The sequence below is a fragment of the Gymnoscopelus microlampas genome (assembly GCF_963454915.1).
Source record: "Gymnoscopelus microlampas genome assembly, chromosome: 14".
Lineage (NCBI taxonomy): Eukaryota > Metazoa > Chordata > Actinopteri > Myctophiformes > Myctophidae > Gymnoscopelus > Gymnoscopelus microlampas.
The window spans coordinates 41,616,396-41,641,002 of record NC_139951.1 but is presented as its reverse complement, the minus strand read 5'-3'; the positions used below and the strand labels follow the sequence as shown (position 1 = coordinate 41,641,002).

Here is a 24,607-nt window from a genome sequence, read left to right as displayed (position 1 = left end):
AGGCAAACATGTCCAGAGTAAGACGAACATTTTAAAGTATGAATGAGGTTACTAGGCGTAAGTATGTAGTTGTAAGCCTGCCTTTAAATGTCCATTGCCGCATCGACAATGAATGGGGCGCTTAAAGTTAAATATCTCCAAAACTACAAATGATTTCAAAAGAAAAAATCTCAAGCATGCATGTCCACAGTAAGGTGGAATTTTTGAACTGTGAATGGAGTTTCTAGGTGAACGTGTTTTTTTGAGGTCCCTATACCCTAACCCTAACCTTCCATCCGCCTCCATTCTAAATCTCTGAACTTTTAAAGGAGTACAATTCTAAAACTATGCAACATTTCAAAGATTCCTTTTCAGGCAAACATGTCCAGAGTAAGACGAACATTTTAAAGTATGAATGAGGTTACTAGGCGTAAGTATGTAGTTGTAAGCCTGCCTTTAAATGTCCATTGCCGCATCGACAATGAATGGGGCGCTTAAAGTTAAATATCTCCAAAACTACAAATGATTTCAAAAGAAAAAATCTCAAGCATGCATGTCCACAGTAAGGTGGAATTTTTGAACTGTGAATGGAGTTTCTAGGTGAACGTGTTTTTTTGAGGTCCCTATACCCTAACCCTAACCTTCCATCCGCCTCCATTCTAAATCTCTGAACTTTTAAAGGAGTAAAATTCTAAAACTATGCAACATTTCAAAGATTCCTTTTCAGGCAAACATGTCCAGAGTAAGATGAACATCTTAAAGTATGAATGAGGTTACTAGGCGTAAGTATGTAGTTGTAAGCCTGCCTTTAGGGTTAGGGTTAGGTTAGGTTGAATGTGAAAAGTAACACATTTGTTTTAAGTTATTCAATGTTAGGGACCAAAAAAAGTCACTACAAAGTACTACCAATCAACTCTAAATTGCCTGAAACCTACTCCTAACAGGTTTTTGGGGGGACGATTTTGGCCTCCACACTTAGTGATTTTTTTGGATTTAACTTTCGTTTCGGTAAAATAAATTTTAGCGAAACGAAAATTACCAATCAACTCTAAATTGCCTGAAACGTACTCCTAACAGGTTTTTGGGGGGACGATTTTGGCCTCCACACTTAGTGATTTTTTCGGATTTAACTTTCGTTTCGGTAGTGACAAACTTTCGTTTCGGTAGTGACACAATGGTGAAAAAATAAATGTATTTGTCTTGTTTGTTGTTCAAGTCAAAGCACCAGGAAGGCTGTATTTCTTGGCCAACAGTTAGCTCAATGGGTTGAGACGCGGTATTCATGATCCAGAGGCCATGAGTTCAAATCCCACTGGTGTCTTTACTGTGATGCTTCCCTTTGCAGACTAACTTCTAGAAAAACAAGTTAAAACCACCAGGAAACCTGCAACTCTCAGCCAACACCTTAGCTCAACTGGTAGAGCGTCTGTCCAATAACATGACTTGACCTGACTTGTGTGGGTTCAATTCCCACTTGAGTCAAGTGTCCCCGGTATCTTGGGGCAACGGATAAATTGACTGATATCCTTCGTGATGCTTCCCTTTGCAGACTAACTTCTAGAAAAACAAGTTAGAACCACCAGGAAACCTGTAACTCTCAGCCAACAGCATAGTTGTACAAGTTATTCTATGGATATCAGTCAATTTATCCGTTGCTGATATCCTTAGTGATGCTTCCCTTTGCAGACTAACTTCTAGAAAAACAAGTTAGAATCACCAGGAAACCTGTAACTCTCAGCCAACAGCATAATAATACAAGTTATTCTACGGTCAAGTCAAGTCATGTTATTGGACAGACGCTCTACCAGTTGAGCTATGCAAAGTGAAGCGCATCACTAAGGATATCAGTCAATGTATCCGTTGCCCCAAGATACCGGGGACACTTGACTCGAGTGGGAATCGAACCCACACAAGTCAGGTCAAGTCATGTTATTGGACAGACGCACTACCAGTTGAGCTAAGCTGTTGGCTGAGAGTTACAGGTTTCCTGGTGGTTTTAACTTGTTTTTCTAGAAGTTAGTCTGCAAAGTGAAGTTTCTCAAAGATTATATAAAGGTAAAAGCCCCAGGTAAAAGTTAGAAAGATGTCCTTGCGGGATTTGAACTCAGGACCTTCAGTATGCAAGGCCTGAATCTTAACCACTGCTCCACCATGGTACATACTTTCTATGGTCTCTTACACGCTCTTCAGTGAAAGATCAGATAAAGGTGCAAGAGTCAGGTTTTGGTTGGAAACCTGTCCTGGTTGGATTTGAACCGGTAACCTTCTGTTTCCAAGTCCTGTATCTAAACCACTGCACCACAGAGGTTCTGACTTGTTACTTAGCCTTTAAAACTTTGTACCCTTTTCCCTTTAAATATCCATTGCCATTGACAATGCATTAGGCGCTTAAAGTTAAATATTTCAAAAACTACAAATCATTTCAAAGTAAAACATCTCAAGGATGCATGTCCACAGTAAGGGGGAATTTTTGAACTGTGAATGGAGTTTCTAGGTGAAAGTGTTTTTTTGAGGTCCCAAAACCTTCCATCCGCCTCCATTCTAAATCTCTGAACTTTTAAAGGAGTACAATTCTAAAACTATGCAACATTTCAAAGATTCCTTTTCAGGCAAACATGTCCAGAGTAAGATGAACATTTTAAAGTATGAATGAGGTTACTAGGCGTAAGTATGTAGTTGTAAGCCTGCCTTTAAATGTCCATTGCCGCATCGACAATGAATGAGGCGCTTAAAGTTAAATATCTCCAAAACTACAAATGATTTCAAAAGAAAAAATCTCAAGCATGCATGTCCATAGTAACGTGGAATTATTGAACTGTGAATGGAGTTTCTAGGTGAAAGTGTTTTTTTGAGGTCCCAAATTCGTCCATCGACCTCCATTCTAAATCTCTGAACTTTTAAAGGAGTACAATTCTAAAACTATTAAACATTTCAAAGATTCCTTTTCAAGCAAACATGTCCAGAGTAAGATGAGCATTTTAAAGTATGAATGAGGTTACTAGGCGTAAGTATGTAGTTGTAAGCCTGCCTTTAAATGTCCATTGCCGCATCGACAATGAATGGGGCACTTAAAGTTAAATATCTCCAAAACTACAAATGATTTCAAAAGAAAAAATCTCAAGCATGCATGTCCACAGTAAGGTGGAATTTTTGAACTGTGAATGGAGTTTCTAGGTGAACGTGTTTTTTTGAGGTCCCTATACCCTAACCCTAACCTTCCATCCGCCTCCATTCTAAATCTCTGAACTTTTAAAGGAGTACAATTCTAAAACTATGCAACATTTCAAAGATTCCTTTTCAGGCAAACATGTCCAGAGTAAGACGAACATTTTAAAGTATGAATGAGGTTACTAGGCGTAAGTATGTAGTTGTAAGCCTGCCTTTAAATGTCCATTGCCGCATCGACAATGAATGGGGCGCTTAAAGTTAAATATCTCCAAAACTACAAATGATTTCAAAAGAAAAAATCTCAAGCATGCATGTCCACAGTAAGGTGGAATTTTTGAACTGTGAATGGAGTTTCTAGGTGAAAGTGTTTTTTTGAGGTCCCAAATTCGTCCATCGACCTCCATTCTAAATCTCTGAACTTTTAAAGGAGTACAATTCTAAAACTATTAAACATTTCAAAGATTCCTTTTCAGGCAAACATGTCCAGAGTAAGACGAACATTTTAAAGTATGAATGAGGTTACTAGGCGTAAGTATGTAGTTGTAAGCCTGCCTTTAAATGTCCATTGCCGCATCGACAATGAATGGGGTGCTTAAAGTTAAATATCTCCAAAACTACAAATGATTTCAAAAGAAAAAATCTCAAGCATGCATGTCCACAGTAAGGTGGAATTTTTGAACTGTGAATGGAGTTTCTAGGTGAACGTGTTTTTTTGAGGTCCCTATACCCTAACCCTAACCTTCCATCCGCCTCCATTCTAAATCTCTGAACTTTTAAAGGAGTACAATTCTAAAACTATGCAACATTTCAAAGATTCCTTTTCAGGCAAACATGTCCAGAGTAAGACGAACATTTTAAAGTATGAATGAGGTTACTAGGCATAAGTATGTAGTTGTAAGCCTGCCTTTAAATGTCCATTGCCGCATCGACAATGAATGGGGCGCTTAAAGTTAAATATCTCCAAAACTACAAATGATTTCAAAAGAAAAAATCTCAAGCATGCATGTCCACAGTAAGGTGGAATTTTTGAACTGTGAATGGAGTTTCTAGGTGAACGTGTTTTTTTGAGGTCCCTATACCCTAACCCTAACCTTCCATCCGCCTCCATTCTAAATCTCTGAACTTTTAAAGGAGTACAATTCTAAAACTATGCAACATTTCAAAGATTCCTTTTCAGGCAAACATGTCCAGAGTAAGACGAACATTTTAAAGTATGAATGAGGTTACTAGGCGTAAGTATGTAGTTGTAAGCCTGCCTTTAAATGTCCATTGCCGCATCGACAATGAATGGGGCGCTTAAAGTTAAATATCTCCAAAACTACAAATGATTTCAAAAGAAAAAATCTCAAGCATGCATGTCCACAGTACGGTGGATTTTTTGAACTGTGAATGGAGTTTCTAGGTGAACGTGTTTTTTTGAGGTCCCTATACCCTAACCCTAACCTTCCATCCGCCTCCATTCTAAATCTCTGAACTTTTAAAGGAGTACAATTCTAAAACTATGCAACATTTCAAAGATTCCTTTTCAGGCAAACATGTCCAGAGTAAGACGAACATTTTAAAGTATGAATGAGGTTACTAGGCGTAAGTATGTAGTTGTAAGCCTGCCTTTAAATGTCCATTGCCGCATCGACAATGAATGGGGCGCTTAAAGTTAAATATCTCCAAAACTACAAATGATTTCAAAAGAAAAAATCTCAAGCATGCATGTCCACAGTAACGTGGAATTTTTGAACTGTGAATGGAGTTTCTAGGTGAAAGTGTTTTTTTGAGGTCCCAAATTCGTCCATCGACCTCCATTCTAAATCTCTGAACTTTTAAAGGAGTACAATTCTAAAACTATTAAACATTTCAAAGATTCCTTTTCAAGCAAACATGTCCAGAGTAAGATGAACATTTTAAAGTATGAATGAGGTTACTAGGCGTAAGTATGTAGTTGTAAGCCTGCCTTTAAATGTCCATTGCCGCATCGACAATGAATGGGGCGCTTAAAGTTAAATATCTCCAAAACTACAAATGATTTCAAAAGAAAAAATCTCAAGCATGCATGTCCACAGTAAGGTGGAATTTTTGAACTGTGAATGGAGTTTCTAGGTGAACGTGTTTTTTGAGGTCCCAAATTCGTCCATCGACCTCCATTCTAAATCTCTGAACTTTTAAAGGAGTACAATTCTAAAACTATTAAACTATTAAAGATTTATAATGGAGGTCGATGGAAGATTTTGGGACCTCAAAAAACACTTTCACCTAGAAACTCCATTCACGTCATTTGTGCTGACCGACATGCATGCTTGAGACTTTTTCTTTGAAATCATTTGTAGTTTGGGAGATATTTAACTTTAAGCGCCCCATGCATTGTGGATGCGGCAAAGGGAAACGAGTACAGGCTACTAATCCTACATACTTACTGCTAGTAACCCCATTCATACTTTAAAATGTTCATCTTACTGTGGACATGTTTGCCTGAAAAGGAATCTTTGAAATGTTTAATAATTTTAGAATTGTACTCCTTTAAAAGTTCAGAGATTTATAATGGAGGTCGATGGAAGAATTTGGGACATCAAAAAAACACTTTCACCTAGAAACTCCATTCACAGTTCAAAAGTTCCACCTTACTGTGGACATGCATGCTTGAGATTTTTTCTTTGAAATCATTTGTAGTTGGATATTTAACTTTAAGCGCCCCATGCATTGTGGATGTAGCAAAGGGAAACGAGTACAGGCTACTAATCCTACATGCTTACTGCTAGTAACCCCATTCATACTTTAAAATGTTCATCTTACTGTGGACATGTTTGCCTTAAAAGGAATTTTTGAAATGTTTAATAGTTTTAGAATTGTACTCCTTTAAAAGGTCAGAGATTTATAATGGAGGTCGATGGAGGATTTTGGCACCTAAAAAAAACAAAAAAAAACTTTCACCTAGAAACTCCATTCACAAATTTAAAATTCCACCTTACTGTGGACATGCATGCTTGAGATTTTTTCTTTGAAATCATTTGTAGTTTTGGAGATATTTAACTTTAAGCGCCCAATGCATTGTCAATGCGGAAACTGACATTTAAAGGGAAACGAGTTTAGGCTACTAATCCTACATACTTACTGCTAGTAACCCCATTCATACTTTAAAATGTTCATCTTACTGTGGACATGTTTGCCTTAAAAGGAATCTTTGAAATGTTTAATAGTTTTAGAATTGTACTCCTTTAAAAGTTCAGAGATTTATAATGGAGGTCGATGGAGGCACCTAAAAAATAAACAAAAAAAACTTTCACATAGAAACTCCATTCACAATTTTAAAATTCCACCTTACTGTGGACATGCATGCTTGAGATTGTGGGGGTCCCCGGACCCCACTTTGAGAACCAATAATATAGCGTACTAAGGCACATCTACAAATTGTGGCTAGTGATGGTCTAGTGGTCTAATCATAGGGCTCTCAGCACAGACATACCATGTTCAAATCCCAATGCTCTTGTAAGTTCATTGTTGGAGTACTTTGACATTTTCAAGGCTAAAATACAAATGAACGCTTCATTAGTACCTAGAGACACGTACAGTGAGTGAGTAATAGTATAGTGGACTAATGGCCAAAAGCTCTGCACAGAGGTCCCATGTTCAAATCCCAGTCATCTTATATAGTTCACCCCCTGTATCCCACTAGCCTACAACACAGGATAATATTTCTCACATTTAATAAATCCATGTAGCTTATCAAACCAGTAACCAGTATATGGGGTGTGCTTCATGGGTTGGCAAAGCATTCACCTTTGAATCATATGGTTTCTCTGTTAATACTGAGCAGTAGCATCTGTTTTCTTCCTGCTTTGACTAACAACAAACAATAACGATAATTATGCAGTTGAATTTATTTTTGTTTTTAAATACAGGTATGTGTTGTTTGCTGTGCTGTTGCTTGTCTGGATTTTTTATGGAGCGTTTTTGAGCACAATGGAAACAGGACTTTGGCTTTTTTGTGATAAATCCATTTGGCTTCTGAGGAGCAACAAGTTCAATAGCTCACTGTGTAAAAACATTCTCTGCATGGTTCAAGGGTCCTGGGTCGATAGGACCAAAATGTTATGACTTCATAGTTTTTTTGCGATTGTACTCTGTATCAATTAAATATATATTAAAATCGTCATACTATTTAGTACACGCACTGTATAGTATGTTAAGTGCTGCTGACCACACTGAAACACTAGACAACCACCAGTACTCTCCAAGGCTGTCCTTCTCAATATTCACTTTGCATGATACATGAACTTGGAACCCAAACGATGAGCTAGAGTCCTTCTGCACCCCCCGACAGTTTTGAATGTGTAAAAAGATGACAATAGTCTCTCTTCAGCATAAAAGATTGTATGGATTACATTATAGGCGCATTTGTTTTATTTTATTTCAAATAGGTTTTTATTGACCGTCAATGAATCTGTCAATCACATTCAGACACAGCAAGCAATCCTACAAAGATTACCCAATATAATTCACATTGTCATGTTTCACCCAGGTATTATCAAACATTACACATCCAACTGAATGTGATCCATCTCCACATTTGGTTAACAGTTACAGGGATGTTTGGAATCAGCAGCGAGATAGAGGGATACTTTTATGATTGCCATCAACTTTAGTTCACTCAGCTATTAAAATACATCAACTGCATTTCCATAAATTGTCAGTCAGAGAAGCGCTTAGAAAATTGGCATCATAACATTATAACCAAGTGGGTTTCAATCATGTTCAGTTATGTGCCACGAAGCTCTCTCTGTTTTCAGGTTTTAATTCCAAATCCGGTGCAGTATTGGGTTGGAATGAAAACTAGGGATGCAACTATGGATTATTCCATCGATTACAAATAATCAAATAATGACATTTGTTTTTAAATATATACCTGTAATGTTATACATCAATGAATTGATTTTTTTCTTTTAAAGAAATCCAATAGATAAAAGAAAATAAATAATAGACTCAATTTATATATCTGATTAACCACTTAATCCCCATTTTATAATTTGTGCTACAGCAGTGTTGCGCGAAAATATAATCTGTTAAATTGATTAATTTGTTTAATTGTTGCATCCCTAAAGAAAACCTTAAACCTGAGCACATACAGCCCTCCATGGCACATCACTGATAAACTTTTGCTCATACTGCAGCAGCGTAATCAGACATTTAACAATATCTGTCTTTCCTACATGGAACCAAATATCTTTTCTTTTCAACACACAACTTAACAGGCTTGTTAAGCCTTTTATATATCTCAAATATATGGCCATTGTGTAAATGCATTCAACCTTATGAACCGGCAATTTCTTTGCGTGGTGACGAGGGGTGGTGTGTAGACATACAGTATCGTAACCTTATTTAACCCTTTTAGACCTCGAACGCATCTGTGTCATTTTAGATGTCTTTGGCTATTCAAAAATAGCAGATATACAAGCTCATAGCGCGGCACCGTGCCGCGCTATGAGCTTGTATATCTGCTATTTTTGAATAGCCAAAGATCTGCCATATTTGAAAAATCGTGAAAATTTGAGCAAATAATTCAAATAAACTCAAATCTTTGCTTCTGGGGGTCGCTGGAACAAAACATTTTGAGATGGGGGTCCGCGGCCAAATACACATAATTTTGGGGGTCCTTGACATGAACACGTTTGAGAACCGAAGGCAAAAAAACTGTTAGGATTTAGAAGACATTTGTAGAACCGCCCAGAAGCAAAGATTTGAGTTAAAATGTTTGCTTTAAAATATATATATATATTCAAAGATTCGCACACATTTTCACGATTTTTCAAAAACAGCAGATCTGCAGATCTTGTAGATATGCTTGTAGATCTGCTCTGATTCTTTCAATAGCCAAATAAATCTAAAATTGACACAGACGCGTTCCCGGTCTTAATGGGTTAAATGAAAGCTTTACACCCCCAAAAAAGTAAATTAAGTTGGCTTCTTTTGTAACGTGCTTTATCCGTAAGGCCTCGATCGATGTGACATATGGATGACAGAATGCATTCAAATGAAATGTATGCGTTATTCGTTCAAAAGGCCACAAATTAGGCAAAAAATCGAATTACTCTTAACCTTGAATACTGAACACTAGCTTCAGTTTAACGAAATTTTGTAAAAAAAAAGAAAAAAGAAAACACGGTATTTGAGGTCACAGATTCAAACGCAAACCATTTACATAAGTGGTTCTCAAAGTGGGGTCCAGGGACCCTCAGGGTTCCTTGGGGGGGTTCCAAATGGACCCTTACAGGTAACTCTGAGTGTGTACAAATAACTCTGAGAGTGTACAAACGGAACCAAATGGACCCGTGTAAGGGTGTAGTCACACCGAACTTAGAGTCTGCTTGTGCGGCGGATTCTGCCAATGCTTTTCAATGGGAATGGAGCGGTTTGTTGCCATTTGCGGATTTCCGCAAAAAAAAAAGAAGCTCCATTCCCATTGAAAAGCAGTGGCAGAATCCGCCACATAGGCAGAATCAAAGTTCGGTGTGTGACCGTACCCCAAGGGTCCATTTAGTTCCATTTGTACACTCTCACAGCTATGGGGGTCCTTGAAATTAAATAAATTGAGAAAAAAACAAAACAGTTTTCTCAGGGGTTTTCGTCCCCATCCACCATGCTCCACGTCAGAACACGTGTCTTCTGTGCACAGCAGATGGCTGACATCTTTGTCCTCCAAGTCCGTCCCCGAGAGAGCTGGGGGGGGGGGGAGAGAGGCTGTGATTGGCTCGTCTCCGGCCGCATTGTCCCTGCCACGCAGAGCCCTCCCGCTTCGACTGGAAGGAAAAGTGTTTTGGATCGGGTCGACGATGTGCGACCGCAGAGATGGGGTAGGTTGGGGTGGGAGGAGCGTGGTCTCTCAGTGTCAGGACTGCATCGTTCCTTTCAGGTACCACATTCCTCCAGTAACAGTGCAGCACTCCTGGGAGGAAAACATGACCGCAAGGCATGGTTAGAATGGTGCAGAAACAGGACTGCATGGCATGGTTAGAATGGTGCAGAAACAGGCCCGCAAGGCATGGTTAGAATGGTGCAGAAACAGGACTGCATGGCATGGTTAGAATGGTGCAGAAACAGGCCCGCAAGGCATGGTTAGAATGGTGAAACAAACTGGCCGCCTATTGTGAAGACTAAGTTGCATATACTGTACAGTATGTCAGTGGTTCTCAAACCTTTTTACTTTCAAGGACCCCCAAGTTTGCCCCAGCATTAGGCCACGGACCACTATAACTCAGAGAGTTATAGACCTGCAAGGGTCCATTTGGTTCCCAACTATCAATCATTTCACTGGGGGTCCCGGGACCCCACTTTTGAGAACCACTCCCGTACATGATTGTTTGGTTGCCTATAAATACAGCAAAGACAGTTACGGAATTAATGATATACTATGCGGTCAATGCAAGATACATATTTTACACTGTGTATGACACTATGTATTTGAGTAAATACACTCATGTTTTAGTTGTCAGACTAGTAGATTGCGTCATAACTGTCTCGCTTGAACTGCTATATTAAGAAATGAGGAAACATGACGACACATATGATATCTGGACAAGTCACAATGACCAGCCAATGACCCTTGTGTCTAAAGGTCTGTGATTCAAATAGAGAGGAGAGAACAGACACATGCACATATTAGGTCTGCAGCAGTGGTGAGCTGTGGATTTTTGAACTAAGGGTACTGTATTTTATGACGTCACGCGCGCGCACATAGCCACTCAGCTCAGTGCTAGTTGAAATACTGTATTCAACATGTGATTATTAATGTAATCATATGTATTATTATTTTGTTGTATTGTTGCATTGTTAATTTGTTGTTATATTTTTGTTTCAAATTAATTATTTTATTTTCCTTCTAATTTTATATAAAAGCCCTTTACATACTCACCCACACATAAGTAGGCCTACTTAAAATAATCAGACAACTTGTCTTTGTCTTGTCTCAGAGAACTGGGTCCTCTGCTAAGCGATCCCCTTCACACCTTGCAGTGCAGAGATGTTGTCTGTCATTGTGAGAGGAATGTAACACATTCAATTCAAGTCCGTGTCTTTTCTCGAGTAGCCTAATGTTATGCAAAGCAGCCAGGTAGACGCTATAGAGAACGGCTCGCCACTGACGGCGCGAACCTTGAGAGGCTATTGTTTTTAAACTTTAAGGCGTTAAAGACCGCCGCTGACGGTGCGTGCACGCGCGCCCCCAGCTCCCACAGTGTCAGAACTAAGGGTTCTCCCTTAGTACCCCCTACAGCTCAACCCTGGTCTGCAGCATCAATTTTGATGATGGATGCAGGATGCTAATATTGAAACACCTTGTGATAAGAATAGATTTCACTATGTCTGGCTGATAGTATAAAAGCACCGAGCAGGAACTACATGGTGATTGATGCTGCCTGCTTCTTCTTCTGCGTGCTAGATCAAACCTAGGATGTTGTAATGTATACTTTGTGCTGAATAAATGGTGAACATGCAGACTGTTCTGTCATCCTTGCTTGGGGTGCCTTGCTCCTCGTGATATTCCACAGCAACAGATATCAAATATCTACTTTTAGCTGTCTAAAAGTGGCATTACCTTCAAGCCTTGCTTTACAATTGTTCAAACAAATGACCTACACATCAGTGGGTCCCAACTCAGGGCCTAGTGGACTAAATGGTGCCGGACGTCTACGCTAGTTACTTAGCCTCGCAAGGCACGACACACTGTGTGGATATTAATCTGGTCCCTATCAACGATAGATTTTTTCCCAAGGGGCGGTTACAAAAAGATCCCAACGGACTCTATTGGTTAGACCTAAAACCAATCAGAGCAGAGCTTCCTGCTACGTCACACACAAGCACTGGTGCTGAAATAGTAAACAACGAAAGCTAGCTCCACTCGTATTTAGTCTGGTAACCAGTATATGCAAGCTATTCTTAACACATCTTTCTTTCCAACAAAAGCTTTAAGGGCAATTGTTTGTTCGTCTTTTAGACAAGAAATATTTTCTAACGCGTTTACTACCGATGCTATGGCGGCGTCCATCTTTGTTGTGAAAAACTGAAAACGAGTCTCCTGCATTGTACGTCATTGCTCCAAATAAGGTGATAAGCCCGCCCACATTTGGATACTGGGATAATGAAATCTCTATTGAGGGGGGCCAGACCTAATCTGCCGAGGGCTAAAGTGCGATGCAATTTTGCAAAGGCAGATTCGTCTGGAACCAGGCTACTAGTTACTTGCATTCACCGGCAGTCCCAGGTATATCTAGTCCCTTATTAGACCTTTAAAGGCAGGAATGCATCGCCATGTGAATCAATCAACTCCCTGGTAAGATAGAAATCCAGCATGACCCATGGACATTTGAATTCAGGCATAGTCCATCTGCGACGGCGCTCGTCTCGTCTCACCTTGAGCAATCGGTCTATGTCTGCCTTTGTGACATCTTCTCCAAACTCCTGGGACAGTCTGTTTTGGACCACGTTCCTCCTGACCCGGTGGGTTTTGGAGAACAGTTCGTAGAGCAGCCGCCGGTGCTGATGAAGGAAACAAGACAATTTGAAGACGACAGAACAGATATTCATGTTGCATTTTGGTGCCTAATAATGCTATATAATGTTTTTTTTCAAGGTTTTAAAGAGAAAATACCATAAAAAATACATTATTTTATGTTATATTATAATTAAAATCTTAAGTGTTTAGCCAGTTATTTGGGGGCCCACTTGCAATATCCTCACGGCCCACTGGTGGGCCCCGGCCCACAGGTTGAGAATCACTGTTATAGGTGACAGCTTTCATTGTGTGCATAATTAACCCCTTCAATCTGGGAACGCATGCTGTGTCTTTTTAGATTAGTTTTAGCTATAACAATTATTTTATACTTTGGGCTATTCAAAAATAGCAGATCTACAAGCTCATCGCGCGGCACTTGGTGCCCACTATGAGCTTGAAAAATCATGAAAAAAAAAGCAGAATTGAGTTACAAATGTTTGCTTTCAAAGATTTGGACAACTTTTCATGATTTAAAAAAGAATTGCAGATCTACAAGCTCACATGAGCTTGTATATCGGCTATTTTTGATTCTTAAAATGACACAGATGCGTTCCCGTATTGAATGGGTTATGTGTAGGCCTGTCACAATTATTACATAATCGTCTAGTCGCAATTATTTTATACAATCGCAATTATTTTTGCATAATCGTCATAATCAATTCCTTGTTAAAAAAATGTCATTTTCAAAAAATGTCAAAAATAGTGGAAATAGCCGATCTATAAGCTCAAAACGCGTCGCAGCGCGACGCGTTTTGAGCTTATTTTGTTAATTTTTGAGCTTATTAATGTTTTTAAGTATAAAGTAATTAAATGTGTTATTTGCCATATCTACCCTGTGCAACTTCTGTTTACAGAAGCTAAAAGCCAAACAGATATGTAATGTATGTGTTACATAGTGTGTGCCCCTAGTTATGTGTCATTCCACGGTGCTTACCTTATCGAAGGTCTCTCCACTCTCCCACAGAGCAAACACTTTCTGCTCATCAGGGGCGAGAGATGTCTGAGCAGGAAACTGGAAGGAGAAATAGATATAAAAAAATAAACAAAAGGTTAGAACACAAGAACTTGACAGTTGGAACATTTAATCCCTTGACCCACCTGCGGAAATCCACATGGGAAAAGTAATGGGGTTTGGGATTTGGAACCGGATCCAACATTGAGGAATCATCACATTTTTGGAAACCGTTTAACGAAACCGGTTTTATCACGCTGTCAGAGCTGGTGTGTGGACTTCACGTCTGCTATACAATTACAATACCAGTGGTTCTAAAACGTCTTAACTTCAAGGACCATCATAACTCTGAGAGGGTATAAATGGAACCATTCCATTTGTACACTTTCAGACGTTCCAGATTTGGAACCCTCCCCACCCCCCCAAGTAACCAGAAGGCCCCTGTACCTCACTTTGAGAACCACAACAATAATATGTATGCAATAATACTGTATGTATGATTGAATTTCTGTTTAAAAAAATCAATATCATTTTGGCCTTCATTATAATTTTTTATAAATAGAGGAAATTGTTAAATGGAACTGTGAAGAGGGAATCGTTAAGGGACTGGAATCATTAAAATCCTAAAGCAGGGGTCTTCAACAGGGCGTCCGTGACCCCTAGAGGGTCCTCAGAGTTAGTACAGGGGGCCGCCAAATCTTTGTGCGATATGATTTTTTTCTTTTTACATGAACCACTTGAACCCTAGCATCCCTTTTCTGAGGAGAACTTTAGCAAAAAATAGCAGATCTACAAGCTCACAACGCCTCGCACTGCGGGGCGTTGTGAGCTTGTAGATCGGCTATTTTTGGCAAAGAGGTTTAGGTGTAGAGGGGAAAAAAAAGAGCAGACCAAGTTAAAAAAAACGTTTAATCTGAAACACAATTTTATACAATATGTAGTGGGAGTCCCCGCTTCATCTCGCTCTCAGCTAGGGGGTCCTTGGCCTGAAAAACGTTGAAGACCCCTGTCCTAGGGACAAGTGAATGACTTATTTTGTTCTACTCACAATAAGTAGCGTAGCAAACCCTAACAGGGAGCTTAGCGCAGTACAGTCTACATTAGAAACAGGTTGTACTGGACCAGTGATTGACTAATACATTAATATGAAACAGGGGGAAGGTATAAGAGAGAAGGCTCTCATTCTCACAAGGCTAAAAACACTATTATCTCTATTACCAAATTACAGCGTATTAGACTAGGCTATCCTGGGCAGCTTTCACTTAACCCATTCAATCTTTTTTTTTACAAGCTCATAGCGTGGCACAGAGTGCCACGCTATGAGCTTGTAGATCTGCTATTTTTGAAAAATCTTGAACATTATTTAGTGCAAATCTTTGAATACATATATTCTTTTGAAATTTTTTAAACTCAAATCTTTGCTTCTGTTTTTTTTTGTTAAAAAACAGACAAAAACATAATAAATGTTTGTATGTAGATTCATGTTAAAGTATTTTCCAGATATTTAACCACATAAACCCTCAATACTTTTGTCTCTGTACTTTGATTGCTCTTTCTTTTTAGCCGCCAGCTGAAAGCGCGGCTCTGTATTCACTCTGACTCTAACCCGACAGATTTCCGACATGTATTCAACACTTTTTTTGCTATTGGCTGTCCTGGCTGTCCTTCACTACTTCACAGCCAATGGGGAGACACTACTTTAAAGCCAATGGACGGCCATCCTAGCCAATGGACGGCCGTCGTTTACAGCACCCGCCTTGGTATGTTGTTAGCTGCTAGCATGGCCTGCTACTTGTATTGTGTAACTGCTGGTTCATAATGCAACCTGATAATAATGTCCAAAGCATGTCTGTGAACGTTTACATCCATTACTGTGTTGGCATTAGTTGGGATTAATGATTATTAGCCAAACCAACTTAATATGAGCCGTTAGCGTGTTGCTAAGCTAACGGACGTTTAGCGTTAGCATGCGGCTAACGTTAATGCTAACGTCGTCACCGTGACTGAACTAGCAATGTAAACATCTCATCTACAAACTTTATGAACCTTACTGTGGTTAATGTTATCAGTGCTACCCAAGTAGTCCATTGAAAAGTATTATTTTGGTGTATTTTGTGTATTGTAACTTGGACACTGTAACTTAATGGTAGAGGGGGACGCGTTGTACGTTCAGAATGCCTCATGGGTAATGTAGTCATTTTCTGCTATTTCGGTTCTACTGTGATAGACTGTATTGGGGCAAAAAAAGCCTGCCGCTGGCGGCTATATTATGACTTGTCATATCTTGTTTCTACAATAGTGATGCTGGGGTTCAAGTGGTTAATGTAAAAAAAAACAAGTTTAAAAAAAGTTCCTATTACACAAAGATTTGGCAGCCCCCTGTAGTAACTCTGAGGACCCCCTGTTGAAGGCCCATGCTCTACACCAGTGGTTCTCAAAGTGAGGTCCAGGGACCCCCAGGGGTCCTTGGGGGGTTCCAGGGGGTCCCCAGCAAAAGTAGTTAATATAGCGTCACAATCATTTTACCCAAATGTTACACTTTGGCTATTCAAAAATAGCAGATCTACAAGCTCGGTGCCGCACTATGAGCTTGTAGATCTGCTATTTTTGAAAAATTGTGAAATTTTTTGCAAATCTTTGAATATATATTTTTTTTAAAGCAAACATTTGTAACTCAAATCTTTGCTTCTAATAAAAAAATATTTTGAGATCTGCGGCTAAATACATATCATTGTGGGGGTCCTTGACATGAAAACGTTTCAGAACCACTGCTCTACACCGACTCCACACCAGCCTACACGTTAAAGAGAGACATACACAGTGGATAGACACTGATCTATGGACAGATGGGCATAATCACCCTTCACATAGATAGTAAGTGTTAAGCTTAAGTCGTGGTAGTACTGGGTAGTGCCTAAGCTGATTCGACAACTGTTTATAAACCTCCTCAAACGTAACTGTGTGTCTGCTCAGCCAATAAGGTGCTGCATAATGGCATCAGGTCAATCCCCCCTCCCCCCCCCCCCCTTGGCCTTTTAACATCCTATAGCTTCCAGGACACAGACAGACAGTGGTAAGAGAGCTAATAAGACACATGACTAAGACTTGAAGCTCCGCACTGCAGCAGACCTGCTTGCTTTAGGAAAACAGGAGGGTGTGTGTTCACACAGAGCACAGTGTAACCCAGGCCCACACACACACACACACACACACACACACACACACACACACACACACACACACACACACACACACACACACACACACACACACACACACACACACACACACACACACACACACACACACACACACACACACACACACACACACACACACACAGCGGCTACTTAAGTAAAAGTATCAATACTGCAATGTAGAAATACTCTGTTACACAAAAGTAAAAGTCCGGAATTCTAAATTTACTTGAGTGAAAGTATTGGTATAATAATGTACTTAAAATTAGGGAAAGTAGAAAGTACTCATTATGCAGAATGTCCCATTTCGCAATTTTTCAAATGTATACATTCTATGAAAAATATTTGGAAAATAGCAGATCTACAAGCTCACAATGCGTCGCATTGTGAGCTTGTAGATTTTCAAATGGCCGAAATGTATATAGGGTTGAAGTGGTTAATGTGTGTTTCGTAATAATAATAATAAAAAAACGACAAAGTAACTAGTAACTAAAGTTTTCAAATAATTGTAGTGGAGTGAAAGTACAATATTTGCCTCTGAGATGTAGTGGAGTAGAAAGTCAAAGTACTGACAACGTGAAATACTCCAGTAAAGTTAAAATATCTCAAAATTGTACTCAAGTACAGCACTTGAGAGAAATGTACTTAGTAACTTTACATCACTGATGTACAGTACACACCATTGTCCCTAAAACATCTTCCAGGACTGGTTGCAAACCATGCTTTTCATCAAGTTTTATTTCACTTCACTTCTGCCTGCATCCGGCAACACTGCGTTTTGCATCCCTGCTCAGAAATGCACCAGCCAGGCTCCACCTGTGAGTTTCTTGTGGTCTGGCAATCTAGTGCAGAGTTTACACACAGTGATGGTTGTGAAAGTACCGCGGTAATTTCAGAGAGAATATTACTGTTCCATATAAAAGACAAATATGCTGTAGTTTGACCACACTGTCGAGTTTCCTGTTTTCAAAGAGCGCTTGAAAAGCCTTATCGACGACACCTCACTGTTTTTTAAGAAAATGTTCTGTTCTGGCCCCACAGTGGTGGAATGAACTTCCCACTGATGTCAGGACAGCAGAGTCACTGCCCATCTTTCGCCGCAGGCTGAAAACCCACCTCTTCAGGAAACACTACCCTTCCTCTTTGCCTGGCCTACTTGTTGTTAACTAGTTGTAGGAACTATTGTTGTATTGTTGTATTGGATCTATTAGCTCGTGCTCATTTGATTTGGCTATTTTATCTCATGTGTTTATGAAAGTAGATAGCTGATATATTGCACTTTTACCTTAGCGCTAGGTATACTCTTGGTTGCTTATTTTTACAGGAAATGCACTTAAGACCTCTGGTGATTAGTAGTTTCGTTCCCTACCTATGTTGAATGCACTTATTGTAAGTCGCTTTGGATAAAAGCGTCTGCTAAATGACTGTAATGTAATGTAATGTAAATGCAGCAGCGTGATAAACGTCTCAATGCTAAAGCTATCGGCGAGGTTGTGCTATGCATGACTAGAAATAATGGGAACCAACACATCTCCTTTAACACTGCACCACCGTTAAGAAAAGCCCTCCCTTTAACGCGTCCCGAGAAATAAACACAGGTTTGAAAATGTGGCTCTCAGAGAACGTGTCTGGTATCAAGGAAAAGCTAGGTGCAGACTGATGGGAGAGAGCAGAGCAGAGCAGAGCAGAGCAGAGCAGAGCAGAGCCACTCTGCAGTAGCTAGCAGCACCAGGCCACCTGGCCATCTGCAGGAGCAACAGCAGCTAGCAGCATCCAGGCCTAGCCACCAGCAGCAGCCGGCTCCACCAGGCCGAGCCACCAGCAGCAGCCGGCTCCACCAGGCCGAGCCACCAGCAGCAGCCGGCTCCACCAGGCCGAGCCACCAGCAGCAGCCGGCTCCACCAGGCCGAGCCACCAGCAGCAGCCGGCTCCACCAGGCCGAGCCACCAGCAGCAGCCGGCTCCACCAGGCCGAGCCACCAGCAGCAGCCGGCTCCACCAGGCCGAGCCACCAGCAGCAGCAGCTAGCACCACCTGGGCCCTCCTCACCAGCAGCTAGCACCACCTGGACCCCAGCAGCAGCTAGCACCAACTGGACCCCAGCAGCAGCAAACACCACCAGGCCGGGCCCCCAGCAGCAGCTGCTAGTACCACCAGTCCAACGGTACCTCCTCTTTCCACCGCTCCGATGGCCACCGCAGCGAAAGACGGCAAGAAATCAGCCGTCAAAGGGGTAGAAACCGAACCGGAGTCCGTCACACTAGATGTGGTGAGGAAATTGATTAACCAGGGATTGGCGCAACAAAAGGCTGAATATGCCAAGAAGCTGGACAAACATCTTGCCCAGCAAAAGGTGCACTATGAGGAGCTGCTCAGTAAACAGGCTGATGCATTCAGCAAACTGGTGCGGGTACTGATGGATTCAACCAACGAGCGGTTTGACTCTGCAGTCAACACCGTGCATGAGCTCAAAACCAGCCTCCACTTTACCCAGCAAGAAGTAGATGATCTAAAGAAGATCGCTTCCAAGCTATCCACAGACAGTGAGTTGCTTGAAAAGAACCAGAAAGTAGTATGCGACAGTCTGAAGATCCTTGACAGAACCACAGACTATCTCGAGAATCAATCCAGAAGGAACAACTTGGTCTTCGATGGAATCGAGGAGTCTTCGAGGGAGACCTGGGCAACCACGGAGGAGAAGGTCCGCAGCGTGATCTCCAATAACTTGAAGCTGGATAGCAGACACATGACCATTGAGAGAGCACATCGCGCAGGCAAGCCTGACGCAAACGGCAGAAGACAACGGCCCATCGTGGTAAAGTTTCTCAGTTTCAAAGACAGAGCAAATGTACTAGAGAACGCAAAGAAATTGAAAAACACAGGTATCTATATAAACGAGGACTTCTCTGCCCAAGTACGGGAAAGAAGGAAGGCCCTTCTGCCTCAGATGTGGGCAGCTCGGGAAAAAGGTGACATTGCCTATTTAAGGTATGACCAGCTGATCTCTCACCCCCCAAGGAGAAGAGACGACCCATCTGGTCCCTCAGCTACTGTACCTCAAGTCCAAAGTAACCATCATGACCGCAATATAGGTGGAGACACCACCTGATTTTTATTTTGTGTTTATTTTTTATTTAATATTTTCCTATATAGCCATAAGTACACCAATGAAGGAATCAAACACTTGTCCTAAATGCTTAAAAACTGTGAAATCACAAATTATTATCTGTAGTATATGTAAAAATAAGTTCCACCTTAAGTGTTCACCTGCTTCAAAACTAAAATCCAGGTTATGGGATTCTTGGACCTGCCATATATGTACTACTCTCTTTCCATTTAATGACGTTGAAGATGATGATCCTGTTTTACTGTCAAATGTGAATACAAATTATTGCGGTACAAACTTTGAAAATATGCTATTCAATCCCTTTGAACTAAATAAGGAGGTGGTCAACACAGGACTACACAGTGTAGACCCTGATGTAAACTGTAATCCACAAATGAAGGAGCCCTGTAAATACTACTCTGAGAAACAACTGGAGGAGCTTACTAGATTATTGCCAGCAGAGAATCAACTGTTTACCACTTTCCACCTCAATATACGCAGTCTAAATGCAAATTATGGGCCCCTCTCACTTTTTTTATCTTCTCTTAAGCACAACTTCTCTGTTATCGCTTTAACTGAAACATGGGCTAGTGACGAAACAAAAGGTTTGTATGAGCTGCCCTATTATAACTCTGTACATGTAACTAGAGATGTGAGAACTGGTGGTGGGTTAGTGATGTATATCCGAACGGACTATGATTATATAAATAGAGCAGACTTGTCACTAAACTCAGATGATGTAGAATCACATTTCATAGAAATAACTCTGCCCAATGGTGGTAGGAAAATCATTGTTGGATGTGTCTACAGACCACCTGACACAGACATTGATAAATTCAATGAGAGCTTGGTAACCGTATTAGAACAAATAAATAAAGAAGGCAAAATGTGCTATATTCAAGGTGACTATAATATTAACCTCTTTAAAAATGAAGTACACTCTCCTACCCAAAATTTCCTAAACACCTTATATTCAAGCTACTTTTATCCAGTGATCCACAAACCAACCAGAGTGACTGACAAGTCTGCTACATTGATAGATAACATCATAACAAATGAAGTGAATAAAGTCCTCCAGGCAGGTATTGTGTGCACAGACATTTCGGATCATTTCCCCATCTTTCAATTTACCCTCCTTGACAAAATTAATAACCAGTGTGATGAAAATTTTAGCTACCGGAAATATAATGAAAAAAATATATCAACATTTAAAAATGTACTTGAAACTATATCTTGGGAAAATGTCTACACACAAACCGATGCAAATGGTGCATACCAAGCCTTTATTCAATCTTTTAATCATGTCTTCAACAAATGTTTTCCTATAACAACTGTGAAAAATGCTAAAAGGCAGGAGCTTTGCAAACCCTGGTTTACAAGCGGATTGCAAAGGTCCTCAAGGAAGAAAAACAGACTCTATAAAATGTATATAACTAACCCAACCCCAGAGAACCAAGTCAAATACAAACTATACAGAAATAAATTTAATCACCTCCTCCGAGCAGTAAAAAAAAAGCATTACAGTGATAAATTCAAGGCATCCTCCAGTAACATTAAAGAAACATGGACAATCATCAACCAGTTACTCAACCGAAGGAAAGCTAGATCAAAGTTCCCACATCAGTTCCTTGATGGTGGGAAAACCATCACAGACCCCCACGAAATAGCTCAAAAATTTAATAATTTCTTTATAAATGTTGGTCCCTCTCTCAGTAAAAAAATAGCAAGTACAAATGGAAGTCCCCTGGACTATATTGATGGTTGTTACCCTGTATTTAATAATTTTGAATGCCCTGCCCCACAGGAGATACTTGACATCATAGACAAGCTAAAAACAACAGCAGCTGGTCATGACGAAATTAGAACTTCACTCATTAAAGAGGTAAAATCAACTATCATAAATCCACTAACTTTCATATGTACAATTTCACTGTCAACTGGAGTGGTACCAAATGACCTAAAGATAGCTAAAGTCATCCCTATTTACAAATCAGAGGATCCAAACTACTTTACAAATTATCGCCCTATATCAATATTACCATCTTTTTCAAAAATTCTAGAAAAGCTTGTTTACAAAAGAATACTCCAGCATATAAACTCAAATAATATACTTTATAATCATCAATATGGCTTTCGTAAAAACCACTCGGCGTACATGGCTCTACTTGACCTCACTGAAAAAATTACAGATGCACTAGATAACAAAGAATATGCACTGGGACTTTTCCTGGACCTTTCGAAAGCTTTTGATACTGTCAATTATAACATATTGCTTGCTAAAATGTTCCGATATGGGTTTCGTGGTACTACTCACAATTGGCTTGAAAACTATATTACAAATAGACAACAATATGTCGCACTGAAAAATACGGAATCACCTAGAGCAAGTCTATCATGTGGAGTGGCGCAAGGTTCAATTCTTGGCCCACTGCTATTTTTAATTTACATAAATGATCTACCTGCAGCATCAAATACCTTATTTTCAATCTTATTTGCCGACGACACAAGCGTCATCCTTTCCCACAAAAATGTCAATACACTTATCAACGAAGCGAATCAAGGTCTGCAAATACTCTCCAAATGGTTCCAACTTAATAAACTGTCATTAAACATAAAAAAAACTAAATTTATAATATTTCCTGGTAGGAAGAAATTCAACCCAGAGGAAGCTAAGCTGAGTATTGACGGTATCGAAATAAGCAGAGTACCCTCCACCCCTTTTTTGGGAATAATGATAGACGAAAAATACTGCTGGAAGGAACACATCGACCAGGTAACAAAAAAGGTCTCAAAATCAGTGGGGATTATTCGAAAAATCAGCCCATTCATAAACAGAGCCTGTCTAAAAACCCTTTACTACAGCCTAGTATATCCTTACCTAACCTACTGTAATATTGTATGGGCCAGTACCTATCCTTCTTGTCTCCATAAATTATTTATACTACAAAAAAGGTTTGTCAGATTAGCCACAAATTCTAGTCCACGGGAGCCTTCCTCACCCCTTTTTTCAACGCTCAGTATACTAACAATCTTTAATATAAATGTACTCCAAACATGTCTATTTGTATTTAAAACTAAATACCAATACACCCACCTCCCAAATCATTTTAAATTGTATTTCCAGCCAAATTCCAGCTTTCACCCATATCCCACTAGGCAAGCAAACCAACTGCATGTCCCACTATGTACCACCAATAGGGGGCAGTTCGCCATCAAGTACAAAGGAGTTTCATTATGGAACGCTCATTTCAGTTTGGTGGCTACCACATCCTCCCTACCTACCTATAAAAGAAGCCTAATAAGTAAGTTAAATACCCAAATGGAAAACTAGACCAGCTTCCAAATAATTTTAATCCTTATTCACATGAATATGTAACAGCATAATTGTTTTTGCTTTGTTCAATACTTTTTGTTGTTTTGTTTTGTTCTGTCTCTTCTGCTCAGTCTTGTACTTTTATTTTTTATTTTTTTTATCAATGTCCTATACCCTTTCTCATAGGTATATACTTTTATATTTTCATTTTGTTTTTTGCTTTTTCTGTCTTTATTTTTAATATTAAATAACTCTTATTATATGTAATGTAAACGGTGAGGTTCTCACATAAGCCCCTCAGGGTTTCTTACCTCACCGGCACAACAACTATCACGTAATGTTTCCCTCGGAAATAACTAACATGTCTTGTAAATGTATACAAAAAATGTTGTGCAAATAAATCAAATCAAATCAAATCAAGACTAAGACCCTGCCATCCAATCAGAGAGAGCACAACCAGGTACGCCGCCCACACGGTCTGACATAATACATTAACACAGCAGGCAGCGCCGGGTTCGAAACCCGAGAATGCAAGGTCTGGTCTGCACTGCCTCACTGCACTTTAAGCTTCACTTAGTTTCGTGCAGGTGTCACGTCACCAAGAACTGTCGTGGAATTCTGGATCAATCGAGAGGAGATCAAGACAATATTCTAGGTGGTGATGATGATGGTTATGTTTTAATGTACAATAACACTCATGTCGGTGGTACGGTAGTTCTGCCAACGAGCACACAGGGATCAGACCATAGTTATACTAGCTGTCTGCTATAAGGACACACTGAACCTAGGCCTGTCACAATGATTACATCACAATCGTCTAATCGCAATTATTTGAGATAATCGCAATTATTTTTGCATTATTTTTGCATATCGTCATAATCATTTCCATGTTGAAAGATTTTTACACATTTTCAAATAATAAAAAAAAGCAGAAATAGCAGATCTACAAGCTTACAACGCGTCACTTTGTGACGCGTTGTAAGCTTGTAGATCTGCCATTTCTGCTTTTTTTACAATGTTCAACGCCAAACACACAATTAAAATCGTTAATCGCAATTATTTGAGTGACAATAAATCGTCAACTTAAATTTGTAATCGTGACAGCCCTAGCTGAACCAAAACAAAGACAGGCTGTACCAAAACAATGGCTATCAGGCCTACATTCTTCCTCAGTGCCACACCTGCGCGCAACCAAGTGTAACTCGGGCTTTACTGCTTGCCAAGAAGTATAGCCATCACAAAGCCAAGAGACCGTTAATGTCGTTATTCTGTTTGTGAAAGCCGATAGTTAGGGTTCAAGGCCGGCTTGCCCCGCAGCAGAGAGAGAGATAACATCCCCCCGTCTATGAAGGTAATTT

The 24,607-nt window shown here is 40.0% G+C and overlaps 1 protein-coding gene across 1 annotated transcript in view; it reads right to left on the bottom strand.

The window, feature by feature from the left end:
* Nucleotides 1-8,670: 8,670 nt before the first annotated feature.
* The window catches only part of polr3e (polymerase (RNA) III (DNA directed) polypeptide E), a 30,651-nt gene continuing 14,714 nt past the window's right edge, over nucleotides 8,671-24,607 (bottom strand). Inside the window, exons 19-21 of the mRNA XM_084078571.1 lie at nucleotides 13,617-13,694; nucleotides 12,541-12,666; nucleotides 8,671-10,078 (exon numbers count right to left, since the gene is read on the bottom strand). Of these exons, the coding sequence (XP_083934697.1) occupies nucleotides 10,022-10,078; nucleotides 12,541-12,666; nucleotides 13,617-13,694 (261 nt within the window). The 3' untranslated portion in view covers nucleotides 8,671-10,021. The remainder of the gene's footprint in view (nucleotides 10,079-12,540; nucleotides 12,667-13,616; nucleotides 13,695-24,607) is intronic.